Source organism: Neovison vison, chromosome 2 (genome assembly GCF_020171115.1).
Source record: "Neovison vison isolate M4711 chromosome 2, ASM_NN_V1, whole genome shotgun sequence".
Lineage (NCBI taxonomy): Eukaryota > Metazoa > Chordata > Mammalia > Carnivora > Mustelidae > Neogale > Neogale vison.
The window spans coordinates 85,470,837-85,489,763 of NC_058092.1; the positions used below are offsets into that span (position 1 = coordinate 85,470,837).

Sequence of the window (18,927 nt, forward strand, 5' to 3'; positions counted from 1 at the left end):
TTAACTGCCAAGGAGAATGAGGCAAACGCACTGCCTTCCCTTTGAGAAGGATTATCTACTTATGGTTAATGTTCTCTAGTAAGGATTTTTTTTTTCATAGTCCAAAGTACCCTTCTGACCCTCCACTTTCCTTTAATGAGCTTTCATTTGTCTCCAAATGGTTAGGAAATGCCTGCCCATATGGTGCTAACAGTAAGTTGCATGAAGGAGTGGATTTCTCTGTGACTCTTTGCCATGAGAAAATCTGAGGCACAGGCCATAACTGCAGCTACCACCACCCCCACATAAGTTAAGGGAAATTCCTCCACAAATGGAGATGCAGTATTAGGAAATGCATTCTGCTCACGTCATATAAAACAATAATCTACCCAGTTAATTCAAAAAAGTGCAGGCAAGATTCGATTTCAAAACGGATCCCAAAGGCCTGATGTAGAAAAATAAAGGTTAAATGACTTTGTTCCTGGTTATAATTTATCAAAGTTCATCTCGTGATTTCTATCCGTATTGCACCCCTACCTGATGCTCAGATCTACCTGTGAAGGCCAGCTGTATCTTAATGAAACTGATGGTTCATCCAACAAAGCGAGGAAGGCTGCCTGAAAAATAATCACATTCTAAATGTTTCTGCCTTCTTGCTCTGACCCAGTCAGCCGTAGCTAACGTCACATTGTGGGAGAAAGGGACACAGTCTGCTCTTCTGTGACAATGCGAGAGAGAAGAGAAAGGGAAGGGAGGAAAAGAAAGAGAGAGAGAGAGGACCTAGCATTTGTTTCTTCTTCTTAAATTTGCTGTTGCTTAGAAACACTTAAGAAATGATCTGAAGCAATTACATGAGTCAAAATCATTCCAAGCATGTTTTTCACTCTCCATATTTGACTAATTGGTTTATCAGGCTTGCAAGAGTTCATCTGTTGTTGTTTTTAATTTCCCAGATATTCTGATAATTTTTAATTCAGGAGATTCTTAAATTTCACAAAAAGAGCAAAGTAAATCAAATTTCCAGCAAAAATAAATAAATAAATAAATAAATAGGAAGAAATCTATCCCTAACCCCCACCAGAGAAAGCCTAGTGCATAGCAGGAATACCTGTCACTACATATTTAATAATGAATGGAAAAATATGCATGATGGATGGATGGATGGATGGTTGGCTAAATGGATGGCCAGACTTTAAAATACCAACTAAGAAAGGGACTAGCTAAAGACTACACAATGACTTAAACACTAAGCAACTAAAAAGGAAAGACTTGAAAATCTTTAAAAAATAAAGAATAAGACCCAACTATCTTGAGTCAAGGGCAAAATTACATGACATTCGTACCTCTGGTTTTTGAGCTCACTGTTGATGGCTCACCATCACTTCACTTTCTCACCCTTCCCCTCTTACATATGCTCTTTTATTTCCTTATTCCCCACCTTCTAGACTTCTCTGTTGTTCACACCTGCCAGTCTCATTCATAGGTTAGTAGAAATAAGGGTTAAATTCACATAGAATAAATACTCTCTCACTGTGGTAGGCCAAAATGTAGATTAGAATAATACCATTCCACTGAAGTTCAATAGTAACAGCTACCCTTTACGAAGCAAATATTATGTCCTAAGAATTTTCTGAGAGTGACAATTCTCTGGGGGAAGTCTGATTGGCGTTATGTCACATATAAGGACACTAAAACACAGAAAGCTGTAAACCTAATAACAGTCAAGCCATGAGTCACACATAGATCTTTCTGACTGCAGACCATTCCATCATGACTCACTCTGCTTGTTCTCGATTCAGTTCAATAAACATCTATAGAGAAGCCCCCGCTTTGAACCCATCTTTATCTTCTAGAGGAGATTAAGAATCATAAGTGCATCAAAGCAACTATTATTTACATTTACCTCTCTTTAGATCTTTTAACTTTTCAAAGGATTTTATTAATTATTTCATTCAAAACAACATTCAGTACTTGAAACACAAATTTAAAACCATTAGTATGAAAAAAAAATAAAATAAAATAAAAAAAAAATAAAACCATTAGTATGGATGTCATAAAACTTTGGCCGTGTTGACATGAGTCAAGAAGGAAGAAAGGAGTAAAGGAACAAAGAAGAAACTGGGAGGGCAGTTGGTTTCAGTGATCCATACTTCAGGTCATGGTCATAAGGAATGTTCAAAAGCAGAGAGCCTTTTGTATAATGTGCTACCAAAGGGTGTAGCCCTCTCATGGCCCAAGAGTGTCCCCCACCCCAGCTGCAGCCCCTTGGCTAAATTTATCAGCTCAGAAAGCTTCCACACCACGCCCCTTGGAAAGCATCTTTTGTCTGCCAAGAAGCAAGTGTCATTTAGTCCATTCAGACCACCCCAGGCAAACTGATCATTGTTGGTTATTCTATGTTATATTAAGGTTGGAAATTATATTTATTGGTCTTCAAATAATAGAGTTCTGTTCTTGGTATCAAATATGAACAATTCATACTAAAAACAAAGCAAAAATGATTATTCGTGGCTGCTCTACAATTCTGTGGGAGGCAAAGGCTAAGGCACAAAGCCAGTCATTATTTCTGAGTAGAGAGAATCAGCGGCTGTATACATCATTGGATATGTTTTGTCATTTCATAATATGGTTACAAGTGGTTTATTCACTAAAAATACTTTTTCCTACAACTTTTTTTTTTTTTTTTTTAAAGAAGAAAGATTCCCCAAACCATGAATAAGCCTATTTGCAGCTAACTTGCCATGACCTGGTGATAACAGTATTTGAAGGTCACTTGGGAAACTCATGACACCTATGGAGAGGTCAATTTGAATTATTATTATTCAAATTATTTAACTCTTATTAAGTGTTTTTCATGTACAACAAGGCTCTTTCCAGGCTCTAATTAAAAGCCACACATCCGGTTTCTGTCATCCGGTTTCAGAACATTCAAGAAGCCCATAACTAACCAATCTGCCATACCACACCAACCTCCAGAGCATGCATTTATTTGCATTAATTTGAAAATTATGTTTGTAATCTGCACATGAAAGTGGCTGATTCCCTGAAAACCAGTTTGGTTTCTTATTTTTCGTGGCAAATGAAACCCTTAATTTACAAAATATGATTCTGATTAAGAGGGTTTGCTTTTCTACTGAATTATTATCTTCTAACATTACCTGCCTACATGGCAGTGTCAAATCAGTATCATCTGCCCATGAGATAATTATTAATATTTGCCAAGTTATATTAGGAGATGAGATTCACCCATGCAAAAGCTGCTCGCATGTAACTATAAATTATTCAGCTTTTCTAAACATCTGCTCTCTTCCCAATTACCAGAGCAGACTGATACTTTTTCAGTGTCACTGCTGAGCTAGCTCTCTGCCTCTTGTTATCTTGAAGTTGCTGTGTTGTAATGCTCCTCCTGTTCTTAAATGCTTGGGATTAGAGGCAACAGATCTGGCTCAGGGCATACTGGGTGTCATACGCCAAACGCCCTTTAATTCTCTGGCATGCTTACCCATAGCATGTGATTGTTTGCACTGGTGGGTTAGCTCTTCCTTATTAGACCCATGCCCTTTGGCAAAGGCAAATTCTTGTCCTATGCCTGTGCAGAGAAGTATTCTTCATCTTTTTTGATATACTTTTATTTCAGTTTGGTGAATAAAACGTGCCTGACATGTAGTAAGTGCTTTTAAACAGTGTGTTAAATGTTCAATGAAATTTACCAGACCTCTAGTTTTTAAAAATAAAACAAAGAAGCACACCTTCTACTAGACTACATGTTCTCAATTTTATGAGAAAATATAGTTTGATAATACTATGAAGCAAACTATCTATCAAGATAAAATATCTTTAACCTCTGATCCATTAGTAATCACTTATTTGTCCATTACATATGACCAACACAGTGCAATCAAGATTACTGCGTTAGGGCGCCTGCGTGGCTCAGTGGGTTAAGCCTCTGCCTTTGGCTCAGGTCATGATCTCAGGGTCCTAGGATCAAGTCCCACATAGGGCTCTCTGCTCGGCAGGGAGCCTGCTTCCCCTTCTCTCTCTCTGCCTGTCTCTCTGCCTACTTGTGATCTCTCTCTGTTAAATAAATAAATAAAAATCTAAAAAAAAAAAAATGTTCCTTTAAGATTACCGGGTTAAAGTCATCGTCTACATATACTCAATAGTATCTGTCACGATTCCAATGCTATAAATTTAACTGAGTTTTGATTAAAAAATAAATAAAAAGATCTTTCTTTTTTTATTATAAACCTTAGCCATTCAATAATGACTAGCTATAGTCCTTATAAACCATGTCAGATTTGACAGATCATCTAGAAACTTATAAATTCCTTAACTGCTTTGCACAAAGCTGATTTATTTTTCTATTTTTATTGGCTAACTACCAGAAATGCAAGGTACTAATGAGTAATTTTGCAAATCAAAGAAAAAATATGGAAAAATCTCATCCAAGTGGTGACTCAAAGATTCATCCCCATAAGGCAATGCAATATTTAGTATACTGGTTTTGATGCTGTAAAAGATTCCATAAAAGCAATGACTTAAACAAGACTAAAAAGTTCATTTCTCTCACACCCATAATAATTTTAGCAAGGGAAGAGGAGAAGCAATGTCCTATGAGATGATAAATGATAGAGAGACCCTGTTTCTTTCTGTCCCCTTGTTTTGCTTCCTAAGTAATGCCCATGATTGGATGGCCAAAGACAGCTCACCATCACCATGTTCACATTCCATTGTAGGAAGGAGAGTATAAATGGAGGGCAAACAGTTCTATTTTCAAGATATGACCTGAAAATTGCAGAGGTCACTTCTGCTAATATCCTATTAGCCAGAATTTAGTCACATGGCACCATTTAAATGAAAAAGAGACCAGGAAATGGCAGGATAGCTAGGGAAATACATAAAACTCAAGGTGTTCTATTACTACAAAGAACAGGAGAAATGGATTGGGGTGAGGGGGAATTAGCAGGTTGTCAAAACAAACTGACCTATTACCTCATTTATAAAATAGATAACATTTGTTAAATAGACACCATCCCCATAAATATTATGAAAATTCTAATAATGCTAGAGTGTTATTTTGGTTTTCTGTCTAGAACTGTATTTTTCAAGACAGGTGTGTCCCTGAAGCTATAGTAAACCCACACTTGCTCCAAAATCATTGATATTAAAGTTGAAGATCAAATACCCAAATGGACCTGGTAGGTTTCCTTTATTGGAGTTGTCCTAGATGGTCCTCCTCGCCCTAGCAGAGTAGGAAGAGAAAAGGCTAACTACTACATTACCAGCTAATTCTTCCATGTCGCACCCTGTGCTAGGGGCTTATAAACATGATTCCCTTCACCTCCCAAAGACAACCTTTTGTGAACTCAATAAATAAGAAATTATGTTTCACTAAATAAGATTCACTAAATAAGAAAACCGGAACTTGGTTGGACTGAGTAAGTAAGCCAAGTGTGTTAGCTTTGGTTAACTTTGGGTTCACTTTCTTGTTTCCATGGGTAGAAGTGGAAACAAAAAAGTAGACCTTCCCACAAAATAATCACAAATGTAGGTAAGCCACCAGCCACCTCCTGTTCTCCCAAGATTCTGTGGGAAAGAAAGGAAAGAGAATCTGCACCCAAGGGAAGAGTCAAAGATTACAACTGCTCACCACTCCAGGATGCATTCAACATCTGCTGGAAGCAAACACGTTCTGAGAGCCTGTGAGTCCCAAAAGAAACTGGGTCCTTCTTTGTCTAGCTTGCCATGGGGCTGGTGAGGTGTTGCTAGCACGTCCATCACCTGGTTTCAGAGGTATGACAGAGGTAGCACAACCTGGATGAAGTCCTGCTGATTCACACCATCCCAGAGAAGTGATCGTGGGGTGCTCTTTGGGTGCAGTACTTGCTTTTAATAAGACAGCATGGGCCCCCAAGAGGCAAACAGGTCATCAGTCCTTTCAAAGTATCTGGCTAAAGCCAGTCATAAACTTAATTTCAAACATAGCATCAGTGATTACCTTCAAACTGCAGCTTTATAATCAAATTACACCAACCAGCTTTTATTTAAGACCTATGACTCTGAACAATAGTTTTGTTCTCGAAAAAAGAAAGGCTCTCTATAAAGTACCAGAGCTGAGTGAAACCTCAGACTCTGAAAGAGACTGTTCTAAGAACTTCTACCAAAATCCAAACTCAAGCAGCCAAAAAAAGAAAAGAAAGGATAGAGAAGAAAGGAAAGAAGGAAGGAAGGAAGGAAGGAAGGAAGGAAGGAAGGAAGGAAGGAAGAAGGAAGGAGACAAAGTCTTGACTTTAATCCTGTTCTGGCTGTCCACTAAGCAGAAAAATTCCTAGTATAACACAGTAACCCTAATGAAGGCCAGGACAGAAATATTCTTTATATGTAATGAGTCAACACTTTAACATGTGGGTGGACCCCAGCTTGAATGTCAATCTTCTCTCTCTTTATTATGAAAGGAAATAAGAAATCCTTTTACACTGCTTTGCAAAATGAATATTGCATCTAAGTTCACAGGAATCCACTTTTTAAAGTTGTGTTCCCATAGTGGTTAATTAGAAAGTTGTTAAAAGCTCAGACTGTCGGCGGAGATTTGATTTCAAATTCTGCGCTGCAACAAGCCACCTGTAAGCCTCCAGGCCAATTGCCTGTCTAGGTGCCCTGCTTGCTCATCTGTCAAACGGAACTAAAAATGGTGCTCCAGGGGGTTGTTGGGAGGACTAATTAGGACAACGTCTGATACAGTGTAGGTACTCAGTACATTTTAGAGGTTGTTATAATTACTAGCAAATAAAATGATGGAAGGTAGGATGTAAATCTCCCGAGTTCTGGCCTTTTGGGCCCCAGTGGCAAACTTCATTAGGTTATTAGTCCTTGTTAACCACCCCCCAAAACTGAAAGAGATAAATGGACACTTAGCAGCAGAAAAATTGCCTTCTGAAATAACCCTTCTTGATGCATCCAGCATTTAGGTGTTGTCCTTCTTCTAAGACAAAAAATTACATGTTGAAATTGGATTGGGGACATTATTTTGTGATGATTAAGGGAGGTTATTACTAGAACAGTGCACGAAATGAAAGCTACCTGCTTTCACCTAGGGAGCTCTTGAAAATAACCCTATTTTTTCCCAGCAAATAGGCAAGGAGAAGAAAGATTCCAATAATGGATAGCATTACAAATCCTTTTCCATGTACTCTGCTTATCTAAATTGGCACACGATGCCTGCCCACCATCTCTCAGAAATCGTGAGAGGTGCTAACTCATCCATCAGGCCCCGCCTAACAGCCCAGGAGGTACAAAGAAGGATATTTCTCTTTGTCCGCCTGCCTGTTTCTCGTCAAACTGAATCAGTATTTCTGGGAGCTCAATTCCCATTCAGAAAGGTAATACCTTTTAAAGACGGACATGGTGGCACTTATGGAAATTCTAACCCACCTGCTGAGAGATAAGCAGGTGAAGGTTAGAAAATTATCCCCTAGTGACCTCTCCAAAAGCTTTCCATGTACAAAAGAGCTTTACATATATATAAATTTATATTTTTATATAGAAAACTAAAACCTCATATATACACACATATGTATGTTTTTGTATGTGTGTAATATGATGAGCTTACAAACACACATATATACACTCATGCACAGATATATATACACACACAAATTTCCCCAGTATTTCATTTATACTTGCTAAATTTTTGTCTCTACCCAAAACTTTTGGAAAAGGATTAAATATAAGTCCCTTATTTAAGCTCCAAATTCTTTTTGAGTTTTAAATCAAGGTTGAATATCCTCTTCACTATGAATGGTCACTGAGCCAGAAGAAAATCAGTAAACGCATAGATAGATATAAATACAGAGAAATTTTTTTTAAAGATTTTATTTATTTATTTGACAGAGAGAGAGAGATCACAAGTAGGCAGAGAGAGAGAGGGGGAAGCAGGTTCCCTGCTGAGCTGAGAGCCTGACCTAGGGCTCAATCCCAGGACCCTGAGATCATGACTTGAGCTGAAGGCAGTGGCTTAATCCACTGAGCCACCATGGCGCCCTGAAATTTGAAATGAAAATGAACCCAAATAGTAATTTTAAATGAAAATAAGGCTGATTAAATTCTATTCAACAAATACTAGTTTGGATTCCATATTAGCTATACGGAAAAGAGAAATAATGGCAAGAAAGTAAAAATATCAGAGAAATGGATATTTTAAAAATCCCTTATGAAGCATGTATCAAGCACCTACCAGCACCTGTCAAGGGTCTCTCAACCTCAGCACCATTGACACTTCGGACCAGAGAGGTCTTTGTCATGAAGGATAGTTCTGCGTCTCCTAGGATGTTTAGCAGGGTCGCTGGTGTCCGCCGACCAGATGCCAGTAGCAAGTCTTCAAGATATGAAAACCAACATGTCTCTAGCATTGCCAGATGTCCTTAGTAGGAAGATCACTGTTAGTTGAAACCCACCGTGCTATATACACAAAAATAGTGCCTACATACCAGCTGCAATTTTTGTTGGGGGGGGTTGTTTTGTTTTGGGAGGTTTTTCTAGGATTTTACTTATTTGTCAGAGAGCGAGAGAGAGCACAATCGGGGGGAGCATCAGGCAGAGGGAGAAGTAGGCTCCTGATCCCAGGACTCTGGGATCATGATCTGAGCCAAAGGCAGACGCTTAACCAACTGATCCACCCAGGCCCCCTGCAATTTTTGTTTTATGTTCTTTAAGAACAGGCAATCCTCAGAAACTTGGTGCATTATCTAGTGTGGAGCTCCTTAGATCTCCTCTTCTTCCATTGCCAGACTACTATAGTGCCTTCCCTGGGAGAGGGAGACCAGCAGCAGCCAGGTACCTGCTCTGTTACTCTTTTCTGGCTTTCTCATCACTTCCACTGGCATGGTGAGCTGTCAAAAAGCTTTTCTGGAGGAACAAATCTCTAATATTTATATTTGGATGTTATTTATTTTGTCCACAAATAATATACAGAAGTAACAAATCAACATATAAAAATGGGATATAGAGTTTTGCATTGAAGTGAGAATTTTAGGAAATGCTCTGTATCAGTAAGCATTTCCTGTAGAGGTTTGTGATTCCAAGTAATTAGCACCAAGAAGCTTCCTTATTATGCGATTTAACTGACAGTTGGCTGTGACTAAATGATAAAGAACAGAAAGAGGGTGTTTGTTTGTTTCTGTTTGGTTTTCATAAACAGATGTGTCATCTGACTACAACCTCATATTAATGCATCTTTCACCCAGTGACTTGAAAACCTTCAAAAACATTCATTAGCAGATACTTTGATGAGGTTAGCAGGCTTTCAACCTCATAGTCCTACCTTATTAGTCTGAAGACATCCATGAAAATCACATCTCTTTACATTACCCATAGGCCTCTCTACAGTGGAAAACAACTACAAATACCAGTGTCTTTCTAAGTCCCTGAGATGTAATTGGCCAAACAGATCCAGAATCTGTCTCTGTGCTCCACCTATGGAAAGGGGAAGAAACAGGAAGAAACTAGCATTTGCTGAATACTTGCTATTTCTTTCATTCTTTATTATACCTTGTGAACTAGTAATATTGCCCAGATCTCTAAATGCTTAATTGCTCCAGGATTCAGCCCTTGGTAACCCTGACTTTCTAGGAAATCTTATCCATTCCCATAGCCATAAATACCAACTCCCAGATTTATTTCCTTTAAGATTTTACTTATTTGAGAGAGCAAGCATGAGTAGGGGGTCAGAGGTGGAGGAAGAGAGGGAGAAGCGGACTCCCCACTGGGCAGGAAGCGCCATGCGGGGCTCAATCCCAGGATATAGGATCATGATCTGAGCAGAAGGCAGACACTTAACAGACTGAGCCACCCAGGTGCCCCACTAACTCCCAAATTTATAATCAAACCCAGACTTCTCTGAGCTCCTGATTTTTATATCTAGCTGTTTTCTCATGTCACCATTGACATAATTAATTAGTTAATTAATTAAAATTAATTATTAAAATTGGGCCCAGGACAAAATTTAGTCATGGCCTAATTAATTGTTAATTAATTTTCGTTGACAAAATAGATGCTAAACAAATACTTTTGAATGAATGAATGAATATAATGAGGCTTAGCAAGGTCTGCTGACTTGTCTAGGGTCACACAGTAAGCTGGAAGATGAACCAGTATTTAAACCCTTGTCCATTGGTTCCACAGGTGAATCCTGCAGTCTGAGAGCTACTTGTAGCAATGATTTGAACAGCCTCATATTCTACTCAAAGGCTCCTCATTAGACTGTCTCAAACATGCTGTTGGGTAAAGGACCCTGTGAGACAAGATGTAGAAGGAGAAAGAAACACAGCATATGGCAGAAAACTTTTAATAATTACATCATAATAACACTTAACATCTGATATCAATCATATACATCACCTCTTCTTAGCTTCACCAAATTTCTGTATAAAGTAAGGCAGATACCATATTCTCATTGTTTATGCTACAAAACCAAGTTTCAGGGAGGTTAAAGGAAATGGTTCTCAAAAGTGGTGAAGAGCAGAAACAAAGTCATCCAGATCTATCACTTTTAGTATAGACCTTTCCATTCTCCCAACCAACATGCATGCCCACAACTCCACTGATGGACAGACGTGCTACAATGGATGGAGATAGACTTTTTTATAAAAATTAATTTAAATTCAATCAGTTAACATACAGTGTATCATTAGTTTCTAATATAGAGTTTAGATATCATCATCCATTGAATATAACTCCAAATGTTCATTACATCATGTGCCCTCCTTAATGCCTATCATGCAGTTACCCCATCCCTGCAACCCTCACTTTGTTTCCTATAGTTAAGAGTCTCTTATGGTTTGTCTCCATCTATGACTTCATGTTATTTTATTTTCCTCCCCTTCCCCTATGATCCTCTGCTTTGTTTCTTAAATTCCACATAGGAGTAAAACCATATGATAATTGTCTTTCTCTGATTGACTTATTTCATTTAGCATAATACCCTCCAGTTCCATCCACATTGATGTAAATGGTGAGATATCATCTTTTTTGATGACTGAATAATATTCTCTTATATAATACACCACATCTTCTTTATCCATCCATCTGTCAGTGGAAATCTGGGCTCTTTCCACAGTTTGGCTATAGTAGACATTGCTCCTATAAACACTGGGGTGCAGGTGCCCCTTCAGATCGCTATGTTTGTATCTCTGGGGTAAATACCTAGTAGTGCAATTGCTGGGTCATAGGGTAGCTCTATTTTTAATTTCTTAAGGAAACTTCATCCTATTTTCTAGAGTGGCTGCACCAGCTTGCATTCCCACAAATAGTACAGGAGGGCTCCCCTTTCTCTGCATCCTCACCAACATTTGTTTTTTCCTGACTTGTTAATTTTAGCCATTCTGACAAGATTGAAGTGGTATCTCACTGTGGTTTCAATTTGTATTTCCCTGGTGCTGAGTGATGTTGAGATTTTTTTCTTGTGTCTGCTGGTCATTTTTGTATCTTCTTTGAAGAAATGTCTGTTCATGTCTTCTGCTCATTTCTTGACGAGATTATTTGGGCTTTGGGTGCTGAGTTTGATAAGTTCTTTATAGTTCTTGGATACTCGCCCTTTATCTGATAAGACATCTGCAAATATCTTCTCCCATTCAGTAAGTTGTCTTTTGGTTTTGTCAACTATTTCCTTTGCTGTGCAAAAGCTTTTTATCTTGATGAAGTTCCAGTAGTTCATTTTGCTTCTTTTTCTCTTCCTTTGGAGATATGTCTAGCAAGAAGTTGCTACAGCCAGAGGTCATAGATGTTGCCTGTGTTCTCCTCTAGGATTTTTTATGGATTCCTGTCTCATATTTAGGTCTTTTATCCATTTTGAGTTTATCTTTGTGTATGGTGTAAGAAAATGGCCCAGTTTCATTCTTCTACATGTGGTTGTCCAATTTTTCCAATATCTTTGAAGAGACTTTTTTCCATTAGATATTCTTTCCTGCTTTGTTGAAGATCAGTTGACCATAAAGTTGAGAGTCCATTTCTGAGTTCTCTGTTCTGTTCCATTGATCTCCAGGATAACAATCACACCTCAGTAACTTCTAAGAAAACAAAAGTACTACATTTTACCTGGAGTTCTATTGATATATGAGAAATCTTCCTTAGTTACAAATAGCCAACCACCAATGGCCAGAGGCAGCAGGAAAGTCAGAATTTTGAAGCTCAAGCAATGAGTAGGAGAATAGTCAAGCAGACCATATCTTCATCTCTTACTGATGTGACATTAGCACAAGATTTTTGAACTCCCAGATCCATAATCATCTTAAAGAAGGAAGTCAAGAAAACTGACAATTATCATAGCAGGTGTGAATACCCCTGACTCTCACCTCCTGGACTAGTTGCTCTGCCTAATCAGCCATTCCCAGAGGCAGCTGACGTTGGAGTTTAGAGCATTTGGCTGAGAGACTGCATATGTCGTGGTAGCCAAAGGTCAGCCTTACTAACTTTATGAGTGCCATGCCCGATGTTTTTATACAGGACAGAATTCATGACAACACACCCTGATGTTAACTTGAATCGGATATGCAGCTGCACTCTGGTCAAGATTCCAGCTCAAAATGTTTGTGACAGTCCAATTTCAAACGTCTGTTTCTTTGTCCTTATAAGTTCCCTTACATTTCATCAGGCCATGTGTGCTTTTTTTTTTTTTTTTTTCTCCAGAAAATGTAGTCTCTATAAACAGCAGCAACTGAGTCCACTACCCTAGGCTTTGTCCATTTCTCATCTCTCTGTTCTACTCATTATAATATGGCACAATTCTTAGGAAATTGTAAAATTAAAAGGAGATGTCATTTCCAATGATAGGATACACAGGGTTTCAAAGTGATAATTTTGATTATTAAATTAATTCTAAACATTATAGTCTTATGAAGTGTTGATTGGTTAGAAAAAAAGTAATTATAATGCTTTCTCCAAATAATTTATATGGAGACTTAGGTAAGAAAAATTGGTGAGCTACATAATAACTACCAATGAACCATTCCTTTTGGTTCAACTTTAAACTTAAGTCTCTTTATAAAAGAAATTTCTCTAATTATTTGGACATAACATTCGTAATTGCAATAAAGAAAATGAGGCAAGGTTCAAACACTTTACCTAAGAATTCCCTTTGTCAGAAAAATTTTTTGTTTCAACTTGATTTAAAAACTGTTCAATCAAAGTCAGGTGTTATATCCCTTATATGTACTAAATGTGGTGGTTGGTGTGATGCTATGTTCTTAAAAGGTACCCAGATATTTACATGCAGTATTCCAAGGAAAGTGTATATATGGAGAAAATATATTTGGGAACTCTGTAGTGCCTTAAGCAATGAAAAGCATATCTTTCTGTTGTCAGACTCGAGAAAGAAATCCAAGATCTTGAAAAGGCTGAGCTCCAAATCTCAACCAACGAAGAGGCAATTTTAAGGAAACTAAAATCAGTTGAGAGGACAACAGAAGACATAATAAAGGTGAGCGTTAACATTTAAACTATGAGCTCTTGGGGCGCCTGGGTGGCTCAGTGGGTTAAGCCGCTGCCTTCGGCTCAGGTCATGATCTCAGGGTCCTGGGATCGAGTCCCGCATCGGGCTCTCTGCTCAGCAGGGAGCCTGCTTCCTCCTCTCTCTCTGTCTGCCTGCCTCTCTGCCTACTTGTGATCTCTCTCTGTCAAATAAATAAATAAAATCTTTAAAAAAAAAAAAAAAACTATGAGCTCTTCCCAGAATGAGTCCACAAATAGTACATAATTCTTTAAACTATATCCACATTTAGAATTTATGTTTTAACTGTATTAATCACGGAGGATTCTTTTTTCTTATAGTCTGTGAAGGTGGAAAAGGAAGAAACATCAGAAGGTATGTTTCCAAACATCCTATTCTATGGCTAACTATGACATTTTTAAATAAACTCACAGAAATTTTTCTCATTATTATATATCCTAAATGTATTTTGAATTAATATTAATTTTACAGAGTCAATTGAAGACATCTATGCTAATATCCCTGACCTTCCAAAATCCTACGTGCCTTCCAGATTAAGGAAGGAAAGAAACGAAGGAATAGAAGATGATGAACAAAACAGAAAAGGTATATGAAAAATCTGTATCCAAACGCAGGTTCTCAAATTCAGATTTTACAATGTCAGATATTAGCAACTTGCTAAGACATCTGATGCTTCAGGTGAAGCAATGGTCCATTTTACAAAGTTCCAAGAGTTATTTGAGTCACTTGCATTGGTAGGGATAGAGGGGTTACAGTATTTATGCAAACTAGGTAGAGACAAAGAAGGTCAAGACTTGAAAGAGACAAACTCTTAAAAGCAAAGCTCCCCTGTTCAAAAATCTCTCTCCCCAAGTACTCCATCTAGTAGACACTCTCTTGGATTACTAAGATTCTTTATGAAAATAAAAATATCACCTTGGAAACTTTAGATATGATTTACCCCCATGTGGGAGTGACTTTCATAAAACATACTTCAAAGCCTCCAGACAAAATGAAGGCTTGTCTGGGGGCAGGGTGGGAACCTTTGAAGTTTAGATTAGAAAAAGAAGCCACACTCCACAGGCAGGGAACAGTCATTCATTTAAATATTCAACAAATATTTAGTGACCATGTACTACATGGCAAGCTCAGTTCTTGCACTAGGAGTCCAGGAGTGAATGAAACAGCAATAATCTGTGCCCTCGTAGAGGTGGGATGCAGTTTTAGTTGGGTAGTTAGGGAAGGCCAAGAACCACCAGGCTACTGAGGAGGAGGTATGGAATCTGAGATGGGTCCAGAAAGGGAGGTGGGAGGTCACAACGGAAGTTAAGCACTGCCACATTGGCCCAGATTCCTATTAGCTCTTAAAACTCCAGTCATAAGGAATCTGCCTGGGCCATGCAGCAGAGCTCTATTACCCAGTGTTCTCCAGTTCAGCTGTTTTCAGTTCAGCTGATACCGCTCTATCATCCCCCCTACTTGAAAACTGGAGCAAAGGAAACAGAAAAAAAAAAAAAAAAAAAAAAGGCAGAAGGAGAAGGATTCTTACCTCCCTCCTCCCTCTTCAATAGCTGTTCTACATTTAAACAAGCTCCCTGCTGTGGAAACTCTAGAACACTCCTCTATAATTTCAGTGGGCTGCTGGCCCACACAGCAAGGATGTAACTTAATAAAATATACTGTGCTAGGCCTTTTACCTGTTGCAATGCCTAGTGCTACATATTCCTCCTAACTAACAAAGAGGTCTGATTCCTCCCATTGAATAATGTAAGAGTATAATCTGTCTTGTCAGATTTATTATTTATAAATAAAATATTTTTTGGTATATAATATTTTGAGCCTTACTGTTTGGAATCCTCAGCTTCTCTTCTCCAATCAGCTTTTCAACCCCATTTCTCAGCCATCCCACGCATCGTTACATAAAGACCTATGTCACTACCATGTTAGCCATTATACAACTAATGCAATCAAAAGTTGTAAAAACAGACAGCAACATCTCACATAAAAGAATATCAAAGAGTATACTTAGCATAAAAACACACTGTGAAGGCAGGCTATACTTTTGAAGAGAAAATTTTAACTAACAAATTTCTCTCTCAACAGCTTTGTATGCCATGGAAATTAAAGTTGAAAAAGACTTGAAAACTGGAGAAAGCACAGTCCTGTCTTCAATACCTCTCCCCTCAGATGACTTTAAAGGTACAGGAATAAAAGTTTACGACGATGGGCAAAAGTCAGTATATGCAGTAAGCTCTAATCACAGTGCAGCGTACAATGGCACAGATGGCCTGGCCCCAGTTGAGGTGGAGGAACTTTTGAGACAAGCCACAGAGAGAAACTCTAAATCCCCAACAGAGTATCATGAGCCTGTCTACGCCAATCCATTCTGCAGGCCTACGACTCCACAGAGGGAGAAGGTAACTCCTGGACCAAACTTTCAAGAAAGGATAAAGATGAAAGCTAATGGACTGGGTAATGATATGAATGAATCCGTACACAATCTGGACAATGGGCTTTCAGAGGGGAGGGTCAACAGCTTCAATCATGTCAGCCCCGTTCGGCCCATACCTCAACCCCGATCAATGACTCAACAAGCTGAGGAGATGCCCCACACTCTACAAAGGAGGCTGATGACTCCTTGGGAAGAATCCAACACGATCCAGGACAAATATATGGCTTCTCCAGAGGCAAGACTGAGTCCCAGTGAAGCCCTAGCTGGGAAGTCAAAACACCAGGATTCGTCTCCTGCTTGCCAGGAGGATGAGGAAGATATTAGATATAATATCGTTCATTCCCTGCCTTCTGATATGGCTGATTCAGAACCTGTGACAATGATTTTCATGGGGTATCAGCAGGCAGAAGACAATGAAGAAGAAAAGAAGCTTCTGACAGGGTATGACGGGATCATCCATGCCGAGCTGGTTGTGATTGATGATGAGGAGGAGGGTGAAGGGGACGCTGAGAAACCATCCTACCATCCCGTAGCTCCCTACAGTCAGGTTTACCAGCCTGCCACACCAACACCACTTCCTAGAAAGAGAGCAGAAGTTAATCCCTATGAAAACACAAACCACAAATCTCCCCACAAAAATTCCATATCTCGGAAAGAGCAAGAAGAAAGCTTGGGCAATCCAGTTCATTCTCCACTTGACGTTCAGATGGCTGGAGATGGGACTGAGGACCCATCCTTAACAGGTAAGGAGAATGATAAGGCTTGCCACTGCTGTTTAATCATGTGACAACCTTCTTTTTGCCTTAACAAACCCTTTTGCTTTCAGCTTTTTTGACCACCTCATAGACTAATACAAGCTAAGGGTTTGGGGTTTTTTTAAATTCATGATGACCTGAATTATTGTCACTGTAACTAAAGTGATTAAGTCACTTGGAAAGAGAGAAATGAAAAAAACAACTGTTGTCTACTTTGGATAGTGCAATAGTAATAGTAATCAATGGATTGACCTTAGAAACTTGAAATTTGTCTTCTGTCACAGTGTGGTACTGTTTGTGAATGTATTTGGATCAATAATATGTTGGATCATCTACATCACATCTTTTCCCACCAGAAACTGATGCCAGCTAATTGTTTATACATTTTTGTTATTTAAACATCTTACCTAAGTTAACAAGTTGCCTTAATTTTGCAAGAAAAAAATAAGAAACAAATTCTATTTTCAGTGTGATATTTTATTACTTTGCTATATCTTGTTTCTCCATACTTTCATAGTTTGAACTATGAAAGTAGTTTAAAGTTACGTTAAAAGTAAACTGACTTTATTAAAGTTAAACTAACTTTATTTCCTTAATTTTTCTACATTTTAAAACAGAATGTCAATTTATTTTAATTATCTGTAACATTTATCTTTCCATAGTCTTCCTGAACTTAGCAATTTTTTCCATTTTCTACATACTCATATTTTTCATTCTCTATAGTTTTATAGCTATCTAGCTTGTTTAGCATTAAATGGAAAATAACACTTTTTCCTACAAAAGTGGTAGCTCATTGGTTTAAATTCCTTATTACCACTTGGATATTGTATTCTACAATTTTTTTGTAAGTACATCCTCACTTACAAAAAAAAATAAAGAAGATTCTGACAAAATCAATTATAATAGCTATACTTAACCTTAGCTAAAGACCAACATAAATTATCCAGACATACAGATTCTGGATGAATGGATGGGATGGTAAATTTTAAGTGTATCTAATGGAAGGATTCTTGTTAAATAGCAATAAATATCAAGACTCAGCTAATTCAGCAAGCAGAACTGGATAATTCTGTAGAAGTGTGGAAGTACTTGCACAGTTCAGGAAGGTTTCTTCTGCAACCCATAAGCTCAATTTGGGGCTGCCAATAATATAATTAAATGGACTTCTTCCATTCTTTTGGATAGTTAAGTTAGGCATACACTGAAATAATTACCTGAGGAATTTCTAACCTCTTGGCAAGTGCACGGTTATCTTCCTCATAGTTAAGTGATGCGTCCCCACAATGAAAACCTGCTAAAACTAAACATTCCTCTCCGTTTTGAGAATGAATTTTGTTTGCTGATCAAATTTTGCATCTTAAATTCATTTTTAAAACAACAACACAGTAGACTTAGAAGAGAAAAGTAGACTTAGAAAAGAAAATCACACTGATTATGGTCAAGAGCAGTAACATTACCTACCATAAAACCTTCCATTTTTGAACTTGGATGTTAGTCACCTCCCACTGAATGCCCTTATTCCTTCTCCCCTACCCATGTCAACACATTTACCCCATAGAAAAAGACAGGAAGTGACTAACATTTCCAGACAACACTAATCATGCCACTGAACTAAAATAATGAAAACAGGAAGACCTTTTCCAGACCAAGTAACAATACAAAGTTCCGTACTATCAATCAAAGCGTATTACAAACAGAATGCTCCAAATTCCTTGCCTTCCATCATGATATTGTTTTACAATCCTGTTTTCAAATTCAGTGCATGGATTACAGAGCCGATATTTTTCTAAGGGGTTTTTTAAATAAGCATATCATATTGACACATGCCCTCAGCCTCAGGAGGCATCCATATACATAGAACAGATAGCCACCTGTGCAGTTCAATTCCACAAGCACCATGTAGGTTAAGCGTCTCCCCCAACACCCCAAAAATGCTTTTTGATACTTGAAAATCCATCATCTCAATAAATTCCTTCATCCAAGCTTTAGGTCCCCTGCTAAAATATTCTTGGTAGGCATAATAAGTCTCTTAGTGTAAATGTTGTTATGAAAGTCTTATATAACAGCAATTTTGAACTTGGAAAAGAGCACAAAAAAGGAAGAAAGAGGTTGAAAAGTGGAGCCTGGAAGTCCATATGTCTTAATCAAAACCTTTGAACAGGTTTAGACATGACAAGAAAATTCAGCAAAGTTATGTCCATCTGCTAATGTAAACGTAACAGGGTCATTTTCTAAAGTATAGGTCAATGCTGGGCACAGCC

The 18,927-nt window shown here is 38.1% G+C and overlaps 1 protein-coding gene across 1 annotated transcript in view; it reads left to right on the forward strand.

The window, feature by feature from the left end:
- The window catches only part of PALMD (palmdelphin), a 52,214-nt gene that overhangs the window by 30,705 nt on the left and 2,582 nt on the right, over window positions 1-18,927 (forward strand). The window contains exons 4-7 of the mRNA XM_044238747.1: window positions 13,336-13,450; window positions 13,801-13,834; window positions 13,952-14,065; window positions 15,563-16,654. Of these exons, the coding sequence (XP_044094682.1) occupies window positions 13,336-13,450; window positions 13,801-13,834; window positions 13,952-14,065; window positions 15,563-16,654 (1,355 nt within the window). The remainder of the gene's footprint in view (window positions 1-13,335; window positions 13,451-13,800; window positions 13,835-13,951; window positions 14,066-15,562; window positions 16,655-18,927) is intronic.